The 18,592-nt window shown below is 38.5% G+C and overlaps 1 protein-coding gene across 1 annotated transcript; it reads left to right on the top strand.

The window, feature by feature from the left end:
* The first annotated feature begins 14,588 nt into the window (after positions 1 to 14,588).
* Positions 14,589 to 18,350, top strand: pex11a (peroxisomal biogenesis factor 11 alpha). Its single transcript, XM_083973762.1, has 3 exons — positions 14,589 to 14,867; positions 15,046 to 15,161; positions 16,940 to 18,350. The coding sequence occupies exons 1-3, from the start codon at positions 14,812 to 14,814 to the stop codon at positions 17,506 to 17,508; spliced, it is 741 nt and encodes a 246-aa protein (XP_083829888.1). The 5' UTR covers positions 14,589 to 14,811; the 3' UTR covers positions 17,509 to 18,350.
* Positions 18,351 to 18,592: the final 242 nt, after the last annotated feature.

Raw genomic sequence — 18,592 nt, 5'->3', positions numbered from 1 at the left:
ACAATAATTCAGCCTTTTGTCAGACAAATCTGTTCAAATTTGTCACACTGATGTAATAATTGCCGTGTTATATCTCAGCTTTGGTCAGTCCATCCTGCGCAACATCTGTCATACACAATCATTTTGCTATTCTTGTGTAGCATTTTACAAATATCACCCTGATTGGCAGATGGTGATGCTGCACATCGCTCAGAACAGATCTCCAGGAAGCTTAAAGACTCTCATGGGTAAATACCTCCCTTGGTAACACTGGGTTAAAAAAAGAACTTTATCAGGTTGAAAGCTACAGTAGTCACACCCACACCACTCACACCTACGCCACTGGCGCACTTGTACGAGCTGATGTTTCCAACACAACAGGATTTTAGTTGGTAGATCTCCTTATTTATTTCATAATTTTCTCTGTCAAAGGAACCATAAAAGCAAATTGTGTGCATGCTGTTAAACACACTTAAAAATTAGTTTTGACAGGTTTGATTTTTATTATATGTTGAGTTTTTTTTTTCTCCTGTGCTAATCATTGCTTATTGGCTGAGTATTGCTCCAACTTGCCATTCATGGTGCTTTGGTGCAATATAATAATGTGTTTATTATGTTTCACTCTCAAAAATGAATGTTATATCAAGTTCTATGACCATAATGGCCTTTTAAATTAATGTTACAACATACAGTAGTATGTATTGAATGTATATGGACAGCATGTTGATTAAGTGTGATTTTCCTGCTTCTTTTGTTGTTTGTATATCGTGTTGCACAGAAAATTCACACTGGACGTAAAGCTCTATGAAGTAAGTTTGGTATAATTCATCATGCCATTTGGAATATTTTATAGTGTATAAGTGTTAGCATATTATGTTGTGAGTTGTGTTGATTTCTGTGGTCATGAAATGGATGGAAATTTAAATCTGGTTCTTAAAGACTCTATGAGATTGTAAAGTTAATTGTAAGTTATTGCTTTTACAAGTCTATATATTGTTGCAACCATTACAAAAAGATAGTGAAAAGTAGCATTTGTTTATTAGTATGATATTGTTTTTTTCTACAAGTTCTGCGAGATGTTGTAATGTAAACATGCAATATGTTCATTGAATAAAAAAAAAAAATTAATTTTTCACACTGTGGGGTGTAAGAACAAGTCCAGTGTAAGAATGAACTTTGATCCTCAGCACCAGGGCAAACATTTTGAAGCTGTTATTCATATTTTTCCTCACAGTAAGTTTCTAACCCAACTACAATTTCTGTCACAGAAAAACGTTTTCAGGTCCATTTTAAAACCTCAAAGTGCAGTGTTCACACAGTTGATATTAGAGATAACTGTACAAACATCAGGAAAATGCCCATTTTGAGAATCACAGTTTGTTCCTTTTCATGTCAGACTCTTCTCAAACCAATTTGTGCTGATAACTGTGAAAGCAGGTATCATCTGCTTTTAAAGATCAAAAATTAGGTGTGAACCAAATACTGCATCACCAGCAATCAGGGCTTGGATCAGGCCATTGCACTCCTTGAAGCACTATTCTCATGATAAGACATTTTTGTTCCTTGACCATTCAACTTTTAATTTTTTTTAAACTAATACATGGAAAAGAAATGATATCCCTTTGTATAGTTTATGCATTTAATCTGATTTTAATACTCCTTTGAGCTTGAGTCTTGCCCATTGGGGTTCACTGCCAAGGTAAACCAAGGGTAGTCTTCACAGTGAGTGTTTTTTTTTATCCATCATCATCTTTAAATCTCCAGTTCGGCATATGCAAAGCTCCTTAAGTTACTTGACATTTCCCTCTGATAGATAGCTGTTATCAGCATAATAAAGTGTTATTATTTCAATACACCAGATGTTGAACATTCATCTTTAATTGCTACAAAGCACTGTGGATCATGGTTACTGTACATTTTCCAAGCATATTGTATTGAAGAATACATCTTTAATTTGTCTTAATTTCTAGCATACACAGGAGGGCATTATGCAGCATAGCCTACATACAACGGCAATTATTATGCATGGCATAAGTGCCATTATCATGGGTTGCCATGATGAATACAGTAATAGTAAATACAATTGATCTCCTTACCATTACTCTCCTTTCCTTTTTGAAAATGTTGATTCTCAGCCTTGAGAAGTTTTTATTCTCAGCAATAAGCTGGGCTCAGATGATGAGCTGTAAAAACGGACAGGATGACAGATGGAGCAAAGATACATGCTTTGGTATTCACATAGAAATACTTATTAGTGACCTGAGGCACACATGCCATGACAGTAACAATCACAAAGTCATTCATCTTGGCAGGTCTACTTCAAAGGTATCATTAACCCAAAACCCAACAAGCGATATCTCACCTGTTACACTACTGCTCCAGAAGAAGAATTTCAGCCCAGCACAACTGGGTTGTTGTATGATATAACATTTATGGATAAAACTGCCACTGCCTTTAAAAGTGACAGATACAGGCTTCGGTAGTCAGCCATACCAGCAGAGGTTGTGCTGATGTTTTTGATATGAAATTTTCAATTTCAACTCTTATCAGTTCACAGTGCAAAAGCAAAGCAGCACAAATATAGAGCAGAACTAAACTGGGCAGCACAGCAGGAGCAGAGGCACCAATAACTTTTGCTGTATCACATGAGTAAGCAGCATCTGAAGCAAAAGTGGCCTCAGTGCTGTGTTGAACCTTAAAAGGCCCCCATATGAACGGGTAGTGTGGGAGAAAGTCACTCAATGCACCACCTGTTTTCCACACCTAAAGTTTATTTTCAGCTTGACTGTTGTCGTGCCAGGTGTCTAGCTGTATACTGCAAAATAGTAGGAGTTTACCAAGGAATGGATCAGTATTAGCTCAGTTAAAGGTAGAGCCTGGTTTGTTCATTGCAGTTAGTTTGTAAACCAAACATTCAAACTGGGCCCCTCCTCTTGGGCTCAACTGTGCAGCCTTCTGCCCCTGACAGCAGTTGTCAGGACTGCAAAGAAAAGGAAATACAGTCCGAGTGAAGCGCTGGAGCGGCGGACTGATACCTGGCCGCCACCGCCAGCAACGGGACCTCCACGAATTATGCTGTGACGAGAAGGGCCGTGAGCTGAGAAGCGGGTGCTAGCGGCGGATGCTAGCCGCCACCACTAGCGGAAGTTACCATTGAGCTAGCTAGGAAGGTGCAATTTTATGTAACATTTTGGCCAAAAATGCATTTTATTGTAATGTTTTAGGATGTAAACAACCTCTTTTTTATGAGGTCGATTGACTAGCAAAATTCATGAAAGGTCGCATCCTGATGCATTTGTTAGTTCAGAGAAGTAGTAGCCTACTACAGTGTTTTGTGAGTCATCTAAGTTGACCTGATGAAGGCACCTCTGGCAAAACTACAGAAAGAACACTACAAAGAAGTTACTTAACAGAAACAACTTCAGCACCACTTTTTTATAAAGAAAAAAAGATCAAAAAGATGCATGGACTTTTGATATCATCAAACCCAAATTCAAGTTGACATGAAGTTTTTATAGTGCCCTGCAGGATACCTATATGCTGAGTGTCCTTGAGGTATTTTCAGCTGTTTTTTTTTTTTTTTTTTGGAGGTTAGCAGACGTCGATGATACGTTAAATTCATTGTTTACAGTCTGAGCATCACTCATTGAATGTGCTTTCATAGCATGCACGAGCAAAAACACTGACAGCACCATGTCAGAGGGGAAGGGACATTATAACAGATACAACTGATAAAATAATAACCATAACACCAGCAATACAAAAACCAGTAAATATACCTATAGCCTATATCCTTGATTAAAAGCCTCATTGCAATACAATGCATGTTTCACTGAACAGTGAAGGCAACACACACACACACGGACCTATGATGCAAGAAGTGAGGGAAATGAGGATGAAATCAGGGATGTACTACTGGGATGTACTCTCTGTCGCCCTCCTAGCAGGTCTTTGAGCTTAATGCTAATGCCAGATGCTATCACACAGAGCTCAAAACAGCTCAGGCTGATGGAAACATTATTACTTTTGTTAGCCGTGTTGATATATTGTAGCCAGGCTAGCGCCGCCTACTGGTTCCGGCAAATTTCATTTGCCTCAACAATGTAGTCAGGACACTAGCAATGCGTTTCGGTTTGCTCCGTCCGCCAGAGCGGACGGACCAATCAGCGAACAGACGGGTAAGTGAAGGCGATGACGTTGAACTCAAGCGCTCAAGATTAACCTATGAGCTTAACCGGTGTATAGCACACGTGACCACCAAGCAGCAGCGATTAGTTGACGCAAATGTAAGCAACCGCCTCCCGGAAGCAAACGAATCCCTATGGCTCGTGTTCAGACCGCTATATGAAATGTAATGAAGTAAGCGGCTGATGCATCAGGCTAGATATATTGGTAGTGCTGCAGGAAAAAGAAGGAAAGAAGGAAGGAATCCAAGTGTTTCCTCTCTGGAAACAGTTTATTGTCCTCACCCTCATACACTATGAGTTAAATCACAGCTACCACCATGATATCTAAGCAGAATCCGCTTTAGCTCTGACAGGCTTTACTGTCTTACTGTGGAGAATTAGTGCAGTACTACTGTAGATGAGTCATGAAATGAGGCAGAATTCACTTGCTGGGTTAAGCACACTGAAAATGCCCCTTTTAAATAGATGATTGATTGGTGAAATGATAAGTGAAGATGTTGCAGGATGAGAGTTTTTTTTTTTTCTTGAATACTGTAGATTCACCAGTACTATCTTTGGGTTTCTGTGTCATTCTAATGCTTTGCATTCCTCAAATAAAAAAGAAGAAGAAGTGAATTAGTTTGTAGTCTATCTTTTACATTTTCATTTTACTTATTGAAGAACCTTATCTACTTCTCCACATTTTCATGGCTGATTCCCAAGGGGGATTTTAAAACACCTTCCACACCACACAACAAATAATTTCAATACAGCAGAGAACAGCTGCTATGTTGAACACAGTTTGGTTCACAGTGCTCTTTATCCACCCCTTACTGATAGGTGGTTTTCTTCCTGTTCTCCTGCACATTTACTAAATGTGTGAGTGAAGGTCTCTTTTTCAGCCATTTTGAATAATGTGAGTCATCCGTATCTGAAATATCATCATTCACAGGATCATTAAGTTATCAGTAAAAAGAGCAAACATGACATTACACTCAATTTCTATCCAAGCAGCTTCAGCAAATTTGCTTCCATTGAAAATCAGGCACATATTCAAAATCTGCCAGCAAATGCACAAATTATACTAGTAATATTTGAATTTTCACAAAATGTGATGGTATAATGAATCCAAGAGGAATCTTTTATTCAGTGAGCCACACAATGTCACTGATACCACTGACTGGATACCTCAATGTGATACACCTGAGAACAGCATATCCAAATGTTTCTGATTGGTCAGAATGTGTCAACAATTCCAGAAGAAGTTGTCATTGCGTGATCATAAATGAGGAAATTAAAACACTGAAATTAAGAAAGAATCAAACATAGAAAACAAGAAAAGAAACTAAACTTCAATTAATTATCACCTTGCTGCCACAAACCAGCTAAGTTGCAGGAAATCTGATCACAAGCTCCCTAGTAACAGCAACACATGTTTTCACCAAGGGGGCAGTTGTCGGTCTGAGAAGTGAAGCTCACTTCCGCGTTCAAAAAACTGCAATGCCCTCGGTTCCTCTGGGGGCTGGCCCCAGAAGGGAGCAACTCCAATCGAGCCCCATGTTAAAATAGCCGATTTTACAGCTTAAAAAAACACATTTACAGCCTGGTACATTTTATTTTTTTGGTCTCAACCGATAGTTTCTACCCCCGCACACACTCTGAGGGGGGTGCATTTAAAAAAAAAACTCTACCGTTTTACTATTATTAGGTTTAAAATTCTGGCCAATTAGGGCGCGGAAACGTTGAGTGACAGGTCCGGAGACCACTGCTTCGAGGCCTGTGGGCAGGTTCTCGGCTGGCTAACGGCCGCACCTCTCCAAATATGGCAAGTAAAATCCAACATGGCGCAGTTCAAACCCCCGTAGTAGCGGCACAAAACAGACTCCCCCAAACCAATGGGTGATGTCACGGGTGCTACGTCCATTCTTTTTACAGTCTATGATTTTCACACATGATGCCACAGATAAGCTGCAAAATCTCATTACTTAATTTAATTGTTCTGGACATTTCAATTACAGTAAATTGTGTTTAACTGTGTAAATCAAGTGAAGTTATAATTGTGAATGATGTGGTATGTTTTGTGAGGTCACTTCGATCAGCTCATCCTTGGGTCAAAATATACATAAGTGCCAAATATGAAAAACTTACACTTTCCTAGAATACAATAAAATAAAAAACAACTCAAAAGAAAATAATTTGTTTAAGTTAAGTAAGGAAGAATAGGGCAGTATTAGCCACAAGTTACTGTATAAGGATTGGATGGATAGATTGAGACTGGATAGGACTTTTTCCACAGACTGGAAAATGTACCCAGAATTAGTTGTATGTGGCAGACGATGAACATCAAACAAAACAATGCAAGAATGTAATATAATTGCCCACAGCACTCTGCAGTGCTTCCATTCATATGCAGTGTTTTCAATTTGTATTGCTGTTATGTAGCTTTTCATGTAGGCTACAGCCACTGCCAAAGGCTTTATGAAAACAGTTAATTTCTTCAATTGAGCTCTGCGTGTACATATGGCACATATTATGCCCTTGACTGTTAATTGGCTGTTCTGTTCTTTGCTTCTGTTCACTTTTATGAATTCATATTTGTAATGTTGGTATTGTTTCATTTGCATCTATTTACACCAAAGCTCTCTTGCAGCTAAAATATAATGCAACAGAAATACATGCTACACAAACTGTAGTGTTGACTTATCTTTGTGGGTAAACTGAAGTTATCACCACCATGGATGATTTCTAAATTCGAGTTTCCAAATGTTGGGGTTTAGATAAAACCCTTGTGACTATTGTTATAAACAAAGGATTGTGATATTCACACATCCACATTTAATTATTCACCACAAACAATTACTACATAAAGCACATGCTATTTCATGTTTCTAATATTTAGAAAATAATATCTCATGAAAACAACAATGTAATTCATACTGTGCCTCAGCACTGGCAGTGTATGCCTGTAGCAGGAATCATGCTGCAGAACATACATTAATACATAAGTTTGACCTGATGGTATTCTTTCAACCATTATCAAGTATGCTGTCTGTGCATATGAGGTATTTTTTTAAAACATTTTCCACTTGGATCTGTATTCACACACACACACACACACACACACACACACACACACACACACACACACACACACACACACACACACACACACACACACACACACACACACACACACACACACACACACACACAGGTAACCTAATGTGATTACAGCTCCTCCATATCTTACTGCTGCATTTATGACATGCCATTATATTGATTATGAAAGACTTCTACAACTGATAATCTATTACAGACACAGTGAACTGCAATCAGACTCCAGTGTGACTGTGTGAGTCACTACTACAGTACTTCTCAGGTTACTGTGACTGTGTGACTGAAGAAGACAAACAACAGAAATGTATACAAATGTGCAAATATACACACGGTGTAGTGTGAAAGTAAATACAACAGTTACATTGTCAGTATACAGTTATTCAGAGTAATATCAGTATGACTTGACTCATAATCATAATATCAGTCAGTACAAGTAACAACATACAGACAAATAGATGCAGGCACATAGCCACATGGAACAACTTCAGACTGTCCTACACAAACAAGCCACACAGATTTTTGATTTATCGAAAATTGAGCCTACAGTGAATGAAAATGAAAATGTTTGACTGTAAACGGTAGGCTATTATAAACATATACTTGCAAATTCTTGCTAAATACATTTTCAATGTTCATTAAAAAATGACACGTTTTTGGAGTCATGGCAGATGACGTTTGGAAAATATGAGCATCTCAAAAACAGATTTTTATTATTATTATTTTTTTACAGCAATTCGAATTTCACTCTCATGCGAACAATTGGAGTCAATGCAAAAATGGCATTTTTAAAGCAAATCAGTTTTTCACTTATGGAGCCAATAAACGAATTACCAACATGCTGTCTAGATGCAATTTGGGTAATTTCAGATTTTTGTCTTACAGTAACAACTGAATTTTTGACAGCTGTTTGAAATCTGCCTTTACACACTAACAGCTGCTGTCTTGCACACAGGTGGCTGGCTTAGTCAATTAGTGAAGCTACATGTGACATTTCCACTTGCCAATTAGCTCAGTGAGATAGAGCATGGTTGTTGGTGTTGAAGATTGTGAGTTTTTCCATATGATGATCTACCTGCACTTTTCACAAAGGTCCAGCAGCCCCATGCCAGATCTTTAACTGGAAACACAAGACAGTAGTCCTGATGGTGGTGCTACAGCAACTCTCTAAATTTCAAAACTTTGAAAATTCATAAGCAATCAACCATATGTGCTACAGCTTTGGAACTTTCACTCTCAAATTGCCTAATTTTGTCTAAAATTGATACGATACGATACGATAAACTTTATTGTCCCGTTCAGGGAAATTTGTCTTGGACACTGTAGCTGCGCCATAAATGCCTTAACGGCCACAATGACAAAAACAAACAACAAAAGAACAATACACCTCAGCCATATTAATCCAACAGCATTGCACATATCCCATAATATAGCAGATATTCCATAACATAACACATATTGCACACATGATCTGCTGACATAGCAGAGCGTTGACGTCCTCTGTGTTGCTCTTTCTGTTTAACTTTCTTTATGTGTTGCCCAGATGAAACAGGCTGGTGTTTAAGATTGGAAGCAGGTCCCAGCACGGCGAGTCCAGCATAAACTGTTGTAGCACAGTCTCCAGCTTTCATGAGGGATCTGATTTAGACACACACACACACACACACACACACACACACACACACACACACACACACACACACACACACACACACACACACACACACACACACACACACACACACACACACACACACACACACACACACACACACACACACACACACACAAACCTGCACCCTCAGTTAGTTTGTCTGACAAAATGAATTAATGTTAGCAAACAGTTATGGAAAACACAGAAATGGGACGTATTAATGTGTATACATATATCCTTGAATTCTTGTGTGGGGTGTTAATTCCTGTTTTATTCCTTAAAAAGCAGAACATGTTGTGAATAACAATACAAAGAATGATGCAGGTGTGTGTGTGTGTGTATTGTTACTCACAGCATGTTCTGCTTTTTAAGGATGGAGGATAATGTTTACACATTTACAGTAACAATGTGTAGACATCATGACATAGTGATTGCAGCAGCATATCTCAGATATATCTCATGAATTCCAACTTGAATATAGGTGATGCACTCCCAGTGCGCAATCAATACCAAATGTCAGTGCAGATATTTGCATACATATACGCTGCTAAGTGTAAGCCACGCAGACATAATGGCTTTGGAACCTGGAGTTATTTCCTCTGTGGGTGGATTGTCTACGTGTTTCTAGGCCTCACATGCATGAAACTCTGAATATTTTGTATGTAATAAAACAACAAGACCAAAGTTCATAGTCATACTGGGCTTCAGCATCAGTTTTGTATGACCCATTTGAATGTGACATCTCTGAACCTTGCCATTTTCAGCAGTGGTCTAAGGACTAGGGCTGAACCCACTGTAGTCGGACCTCGAGGCCAGTCAGTAGTATATATATCAAAGGGTGAAAAAACAGGCTCTCATTAATCAGAAAACCCCCCTCAGCCAATTACAAGAGACTAAAATGATGAGTGAGTCATGGTGGCATTCAGTCGTACTGGAACAGTGCATTTCAAATGACCTTGGGCTATTATAATTGCAGATATTGAAGCAAATGAACAAAGTTGGTAGTCTTTCCCTATACTCACTAAAGAAATGTCCACTGAGGTTTGGACAAAAAGACAAACTGTATCGCAAAGAATAATCCCCAGATGGTTTATTTAACAGATTATTTATGAACCCCCCCTTTTTTGCAGTGGATTATTCTCTGAGTCTATTGGTATTCTTCACTTAATATTCAAATGTATTCTGTCACATCAAACTCTCAAAGGAGAACACTTAGGGAAATTAACCAAGATTTTCTGAGTAGAAAAATCCACAATCTGTGTATCTGACAATATTTTCAAGCAGGCATGCCAATTTTAAAGCATGATTATCATATTTTGAATTGTTCTTGTCATCTCTTTGTCAATTGTGATTGTCTCGCTTGAATAATGCTGTTGTTGTCTGATAAAGGCAGATTAAACATCCGTCTGGATGTAACTGATCAATGAAGCTATAATGTGTGGTGGCATTATGCTGTGAATATCGTATCGTTGACTAGATGACTTTGTTCCCACAGTGCCTCAGGTGCTGTGACAGACACAATTAACCCCACATGTGGCCCCACAGATTTACTTGCTTCCCTGAGCTGAGTCCCAAAGAGTCGCTTCTCCTGATCAATGTCACTTTTCATGAAAAAAAAATCTTATGATCTTTATAGTTTCAGCTTGTTGAACAACGATGGACATGAGATGCACTGATAATGTTGCAATTATAATTGTGTATTAGTTGTGGATACCAAGTGTGACTTCTACAAGGACATAGACATGGTTGAGAGTTGAGAGACATTTCCTTTATCTATGTAACATAGTGCATATCAGTTTGACCTGCTCATCAGAACTGAAGGAGGTTTGGTGCTCAGAGAGCAAGGTTGAAGTGTTTTAGATAGATAGACAGACTTTAATTGTCATTCAATGAACATACACTTTGTGGTGAATGCATGAACAAAATGACGTTTCTGCTGCTCTGAAGAAACAGTAATAAATTAAAAATAGGCTATGTCTGGGTCAAGTTACTGTATGTCCAGATAATATAATGGATCTTTGCATTTGCAGAAAGCGCTTGAATTAATTTTCACACAAACCGAGGGTGGAAGTGAAAGGAGATGAGGTTGTGGCCCCTAGAATCTGATCAGCCTCCTACACCATATTAGATCAAGCTCTAACATTTCTAAAATGGTCTCCTTTTCCCCTCACATACACTCATATTGTCTCTACAATGTGAGTGTATGTTTTGTGCACTGGTCTGGTGTATTGATTGCTTTATCTATCTTGCTATTATCTATCTTGCTTTTAGTCTGTACCCCAGTCCCTCAGAAATAGACTTAAATATGAACATATGTATGCTAATAGCTGTGAGGTAGCAGTAAAATGACTGAGAATGTAAAAAAGAGTTCTTGGCATTAAACAATGGGTTGTTATAGTTACCAGGTGTCTCCTTGCTCTGTCCCCTGCATGTTTCCATGTGATTCTGCTTTTGGACATTAGATTCTTCCCTGCTCTGTGGTGTTTTGGCCAACTGTTGTAGTTTTGTCCTTCAGTCTTGATCCACAGCCTTGCCACACAGTAGCCTACAATTTTTGTGTTTTGTTATCCTTGAACCCCCCCTCTTACAAAGTTCGCTATAGGCCTCTGACTATACTATATTGTATTTTGGGTAGTAAACAACAGCATGTTACACAACCTTCACCATAAAAATTCTGTTTTGATGGATCGATGATTTAAAAAAAATCACTTAGAATTAAGAGTGTGGGCGCATTTCAAAATCAATAGACCGTAAGAAGTGTTTTTGTAGAGTAAAAATGAGAGAGATATTGATTGGTGAAACTGAAAAGATTATTCATTGCATCCTTTCCACCAAATGAGACATCGATAACAACAACATTTTCCATGGCACACACAAAGCTTATAGCCAGTTTGCATGACACAGGCCAAGGCTATGTGAGACTTTTGTGAGCGGAGATTAAACTTCTTTGATCCAAACCTAACATTGTTGTTGCTCAATTACAAAGGTGTGATATCTTTTATTGCAGTGCTACACAGTCTGTTTAGAAGTCCTTTGAGAGAGATTTTGTAAGATTAAGAAACGTGGTGCTTTGAATGCAACCTACCAAACCCAAAGAGCCTTTTTAAATAAAAAAAACCCCATCACCTTCTTCTTTAAAAACAAATAATTAGGAATTCTCAATATATTAAACAAGACAGATGAACTGTGACATAATAAAAAAAAGCACATCACTAGTTCAAGAACAAATACACATTGACAAGCGGACAGAAAAAAAAGGCTCTGCTCAGAAACAGTATATACATTGACATACAGAACGTACCAGATATTACATAAAAATCAAAAACATGAAGTTACGTTGACAGAGATGAATGTGGGTGAAGTATTACTTTTAGGTCATCCTTGACGGATATAGAATAAATGGTTGCCACATCCTATCAAAGGTTGCAGAGCTGAGAGAGACATTGCCGGATCCTTTCCATATAGCAGACTGGTGATTTCTGAAGGCGCTTCATCACTTTTCCAATGAGTTAAGATGTGCCTTTTTGCAATGACCATTCCATATTGTATAGTTTTACAGTGCAAATTGGTGAGCATAAAAAGGTGTAGAGAGCCACGAGAATTGCGGTTAATAAGTAATAAGTGGATCTGGAGAAATATTACAATTATATACCTCGGAAAAGCATTTGAAAATATCAGACCAAAATTGTTTTAATTTGGGACAAGACCAAAATAGTTCCCTCTGCTGATTTGCCTTTTGAGTAGATTTGGGATATAGAAGGGTAGAAAGAGTGAAGTTTAGAACAAGAGTGTAGCCTGTGGATAACTTTAAACTGAATAAGTTGGTGTCTTGAATTTATTGAGCAGCTGTGAATCTCACCAAGATAAGTTTCCCAGTTATTGTCACTTATTGACAGAGCTAAGTCTTTTTTCCCCAAGCTTCATTTGAGTGTATCACCTTCTTGATAAGGAAAGCAGCTGCTTTTAGATGTTAGTTTTGTTCTCTTTAGATGAAAGGACAATACTGGTTATATTACTCATGATCTTTAAATGTGTTTTTTAATTCAATATTTTTCACGAGTAGCCTATAGACTTCACATATAGACCTCTTGCTCATTTTTTATTATTATTATTTTCGAAGTCGAAGTCTTTTGGCAACTCATCACATCAGTGGAAGAACTGTAGTCTAACCAGCCACTCTGAAAGTTTGCTAATCTCCTACTATCCTTTTTAGGTATTGTGAAGTGATTTGACCTGGAATTATACTATCAGAATTTCTTTAGGCCTAAATGTAGCCTATGTGAGTTGCTTATGTCATCTCATATTTTTATTCTAATTGTGTATGGTATATCCATCGACTGGTTGGCAGCCTTGAGATATAATCCAAAGCCAACTCTGAAGTTTGCTTCAAATAATTTATAGGCTACATTTATTCCATAAAAATGAAAACTTGGATTGAAGGTAAATTGTGTATGGGGGAATGATGGTCAAAATGGTTCATGCATCATAAATTCTTTCAAGGTCACTTGTTCTGCCTTAACACTCTCATATGGCACCTATGGGAATTAGTTCAGATACTAATACTGCATCACAGAATGACCTTTCCTACAAAGAGCCCGAGCGATTTGAAACTGGCTGCACATGTGGCGCAATGGCGACACTCCCTAAAGCAAGACCCTTGCTATGGGTAACCTATAGAATGATAATAAGGCTACGAAAACCAAACACATTTTATTTTATAGCGATTAGGCTATAGCCTACACATAGACAAATATATTAATGGTACATTCAGATTTTGCTGATAAACCTGGCTAATTATTACACACTGGACCTTTTAAAAAATATATTTGTTTTACTTTCTGACTGTTAGTAGCCTATACATCGCCCCCTGTCGTTTAAAAGTAAGAATAGACAACCCAACTTACTGTAGCCTAATATCCATTCAGTAGCCTACATCCACTGTGACTTTATATTTCTGGGAAAATGAATTACGCACAAAGATGCTTTTTGTCACAAACTCTACATTGTTCTGATATTTTATTTATTTATCTCTTAATATAATTAGATATTGTGGTGTAATCATTCCCCAGCCTTGGGTGAACCTAAGGGGAACACAAGTGACCCAAATCACAAGACTCACTAGACATCTGTGAAACAATAAATTTTTTTTTTTTTTTAAACATCTGCAAACTTAATTAGGAGTAAAAAGGACACAAAAAGCAGGGCGACTGAAAACCATGGATGTATTATGCTGAAAACCCCAGGCTGAGAGACAAGTAGTCTCCTCTCCTTGTACCACTTCTCCTGGTACCAAAGCTTGTGGAAACCCTTCTTTCCCAGGACCAGTAACTTGTCTACATCTCGTGGAGTATTAATCAGGAAGAGCTCTAAGCAGGAGAGGGACAGGGTGAGTGCAAGCGCCATAAAGACGTACTGTTCTTCTAACACGTATCAAGTTTTACTTTCGGCCTACCGGTAGGCTGTATTAACCTTTAGTTTGAAGTCTGTGCCTGCACGTTTTATGTGTAAAATGACAACGCTTGTGACGGTTACCATAGTAACCAATGGCGAGTTGGTTGTTGGTACGTCCCCTATATCCGCTCGGCTTTTGGTCCGTTTGCAAAACGTTCCGGCGTGAAACAAGAAGTTTTTTTTTTTTTTTTTTTTTAGTGCAAGTGTGCCATAGATCAGCTGAAGCGACTAGGAAATTAGCTAAACGCCGAAGTGGAAGAAGTTTGGGAGGTCACATTATCCGCCCGGGGTTTTAATCGGCAACACGAGATGAACCGTCGTCACAACTGACACGGCGGCGGGGGCGTGAACGTGTCTCCGGTCAGGGTCTTTTCACCAGGGTTCAACTCTGACCTCGTCTCGGCTAACGAGAACAAACTGTACACACTGTACTTGTTCGGTTTAACTATGGACGCGGTGGTAAAATTCACAAGTCAAAGTCAAGGAAGAGACCGCATATTCAGGTGAGTGAGAGCATTTTGTGTAATTATATGTCGACGGTTTATTTTGTTGGTAGAAACGTGAAGTTTTGTCACTAAAGTGAAGCGTGGAGTAAATTAAGGCAGGGCGTACTGAGAGCTCTTATGCCTAACGTAATCAAATCTCCAATTATCTCCTCTCCGTTTCCTTTCCTCATTCCAGAGCAACTCAATATGCATGTGCACTGTCGATTTATCTGCTCCGAAACAACCCAGAGAAGAAGGACCTCGTGGCAAAACTGAAAAGTGTGGAAGGCAACATGAGTGCTGGACGAAAATGTGAGTATGACAGTATAACTGTGAAGTGATAGGTGGGAGGGGTCACCAGGTAGTTGGACAGCAGTTTGAATGAAAAAAGTCAATGTTAATTCATATTAACAATGTTCTGCAAAGGTTAATTATAGTGTGCTTATCCGTGGTATAAAATGCTGTTGTTGCTTTTTTTTTTTTTTTTTGCCTTGTGCTATTTTCATATTAAGAAGAGCAGGCACTCTTCCTTTGTAGCTCATAAAAACATGTTCCTTTAACCCAAATCAAAATTCTTCCCTCTGTTCTATTCTATATCATCTGATATGTGCCTATCTTTTGAAAGTTTTAAATATAATAGCAGGGAATTGCTTAAATAACTCATGAAGGTTGCGCTGCTTGCAATCCTTACCGTTTAATCCCTTGATTATTCAAAAAACAAAACATCCATGAAAATCCAAGAAAACAAAACATTTCCAATGCAGTCCCTTACAATTTAGAAGAAGGAAATTACCAAACCAGTTTTCTAGTCTGCTTTGTTTTCTCTGTGTTTCCAACTGCCTGTAAATAATGCTCTTAACCAAACAGAGATTCCTGATAAGGCCAATTTAATTATCCGTCGACATGGTCACCATTAGTTTTAGAGTCTCGCACCAATGAAGTGAAATCATAAAGCATTTTCATTATTCAGTCGCCCCTCTCCTAAACATATAATGCTACTGTAGTCTGTCTGCAGCATAATAATCTGAAATCCTGTTTTGTGGTGGAGTTACTCCTCGGTATATTCATCAACTATGAACTCCTGACTAATCAACTGTTGGTTGACAAGGTGAAAGCTGAGTCACAGGAAATTAGTCGTTTTAGATTTTTGTTCTACCTTCTATCAAGCTTAGTCTCTTTTCAGAAATGTAATCATCTGAACTGTTTTATAAAAATTATTTGAAGCTGCCACGTTTTGTTTCACACACGCACACACAATTTATTTGAAATATAATAAGTTGAGTGCAACCATTGCAATTTAACTTTTTATTGCAATCCATATGTCTAAGACCCATGGGAGTAGACCAGGGTAATGGCTGTTTGTGTGTATGTTATAGTCTGCAGCCTTTTCTTTCGCCCCACTGTGAGTTGAGATAGACACACTGTGGGTGGCTGCGCTGTTTGGTGACTTGTGGACCTACGGCACCTCTAATGACCCTGAGACTGACCCTAGAGAGCTCATAAATCAATTTACTTTACAACCTTAGGCAACTCTGAAACTTTTTCAAATTTGAACATTATGATTAAAATTTTTTTTTTTTTTAGCCTTTGATGAGTTCCACATGATGAATAAAGGGCAAGTAAAGCTAGAGAGGCCTTGCCCCTTTTTATGCTGTTCCAGTAGAGCTGTATCAGGGCTTGGGCTGGGCCAAAGAGAACAGGCCTTTCTCTGTCGGTGCACACTAATGATCTATTCTCTGCATCTGAGTTGTAGCCACAGGGATCTACTGCTTCTATGTCTGTGCTGCCTGTGGGTGAAAAAAAAGGCAGGTCTCACAATTTAAAAATAAAGCTTCTGAGAGGAGGGGGTACTTGTAGATAAAACAATAATATGCTTTCTGAATATGTTCTTATGCAAGGGAGAGCCTCAGCCAGCAACACACTCAGTGATCATGTCTTCATGTGATAAGATGCTACAGTTCAGTTTAAATTTTGCTTACGGGTAATCGTTCTCTGCTGTCCATAGCGGACCGCTCCTATGAACTGTTGGCGTGACATTTCATATTAAATTGATCACTGCTCTAATACATTTTTTCTTCCTCCTTTGTCAGTGTTCAGGCTGGGAAACACACTAAATTCCATTGAGGCTGCTAAGCGAACCATGCAACTCTCTGACCGAGTGCTGTGCCTGTGCCTCACTGCGGCCAACATCAACCGTGCTCTCTACTTTATCTGTGACAATGTCCTTTGGGCCAGAAGTGTCGGTCTTATCCGCAATATCGACAAGGAACGTTGGGGACTAAACGCCTCTCGCTGTTACTTCCTCTCACTAGTTCTGAGTCTGACTAGAGATGTTTACGTAGTCCTCCAATTAATGATGCAGAAAGCAAGAGATAAGCATTTTAAAGAGAAAATGGAGCAGCATCTCAGTGAAAGCAATGAGGTGGCTGAAGCTGTCATTCCTCAGCTTGATGCTTTGCTCTTTCTGCTGTTGGAGAGTCTAAGGTCAAATCCCGCCGTTGCTTTGGACACGCTGAAGAACATTTGCGATATCTTCATTCCCTTAGACAGGTTGGGGATTTACCAGTCAAGTGCAGGAGTGGTTGGATTTTGCGGCTTGTTATCCTCACTGATTGGGATTGTAACCCTCACACGGCCCAAGTTAAGAATCAACCCATAAGGTGGAGATAAACCTCACAGACTAACTGCACACGAAAAGGTTAATTATGCCAAGTGTTGGAAAAGGATTTAGTGTCGGTAAATTGGAGCTGTAAAGGTTCACTGAGGCTAACATGTGAGATTAGGCAACCCACCAAAGGTACTTTTTGTGGCACTGATGTTAAGCATCAAGTCAGTAATAACTAAAGGGCTTACTCGTTGTTGATAAAGTTTAAAACACTGGTTTCAAGGGAGCAAATTAGGTTTATATGTTTTGGTATCCTTGTCTATTCTATACCCTTTAAAGAGCCAAGACTAAACCTTTATGCATTCCTGTCTTCTTCAACTCACATTTCACACCAGCATTTTTGTACTGTGCTCAATTATGCAGGCTTTGGTATCTTGTTTTTTTAAATTCTTTTTTTAGAAAAAAATAAGGTGTTAATCTGGGTGGGGTTGTTACTCTTGAATTCGTCTTTCTCTGCTCCCTCCCTCTTATGTGATAATGTGCTGCTAAAAGTGTCACCCGTAACACTCAAGTGATGAATAAGCTGCTTCTCAGACAAAGGAACCCCTCAAAGGGATGAAACAGCTGAGAGATTTAAGGGAATTATCTCAATTGTTATTTATTTTTCACCATTCGGGACATGGGCTGGACTTTGGCTATCAGCAAATCATATAGTTAATTTAAAGAAGAGTCCAATCATAAAAATAGTTTTACAAATTTAAAGAGCAAAGACACCCTAGATCTGTTTACAATTACATTCTTAATATATTTTAAAAGTGTGTTTATTTTGTTTTTTTTGTGCGTGTGTTTTTGATCAAGTGTACTGAGATGAACTAGCAACTTCGTCTTCTAATCTCAATGCTGCCATTTCAGGTGACTAAATGTTTTCACTGTCATGTTGATTTAAAAGTTTATAAGACTAAATAATAAACACAAAAATGACTCAAATTTGCGTTTTTTTGAAATAGTATTTGTTTACATATCAGTGATGTGAATGGCTATTAATAATCAGAGTAGAGATAATTGAAAACCATTTGTGGTTTAGTTTAGAAATGGAGCAACACTGCCCTCTTGGGGAAACATGAAGCCATGCTGAATT

Source organism: Trachurus trachurus (genome assembly GCF_905171665.1).
Source record: "Trachurus trachurus genome assembly, chromosome: 6".
Lineage (NCBI taxonomy): Eukaryota > Metazoa > Chordata > Actinopteri > Carangiformes > Carangidae > Trachurus > Trachurus trachurus.
Note: the sequence above shows the minus strand (reverse complement) of the source record. Positions and strands in the feature narration are given on the sequence as shown.

What these genes read in the sequence shown, in the direction of transcription:
- pex11a (XM_083973762.1), top strand. Translation starts at nt 14,812, where the DNA reads ATGGACGCGGTGGTAAAATTCACAAGTCAAAGTCAAGGAAGAGACCGC. An exon ending in GGAAGAGACCGCATATTCAG is followed by an intron (nt 14,868 to 15,045) that starts GTGAGTGAGAGC and finishes TCCTCATTCCAG; the next exon opens with AGCAACTCAATATGCATGTG. An exon ending in CATGAGTGCTGGACGAAAAT is followed by an intron (nt 15,162 to 16,939) that starts GTGAGTATGACA and finishes CTCCTTTGTCAG; the next exon opens with TGTTCAGGCTGGGAAACACA.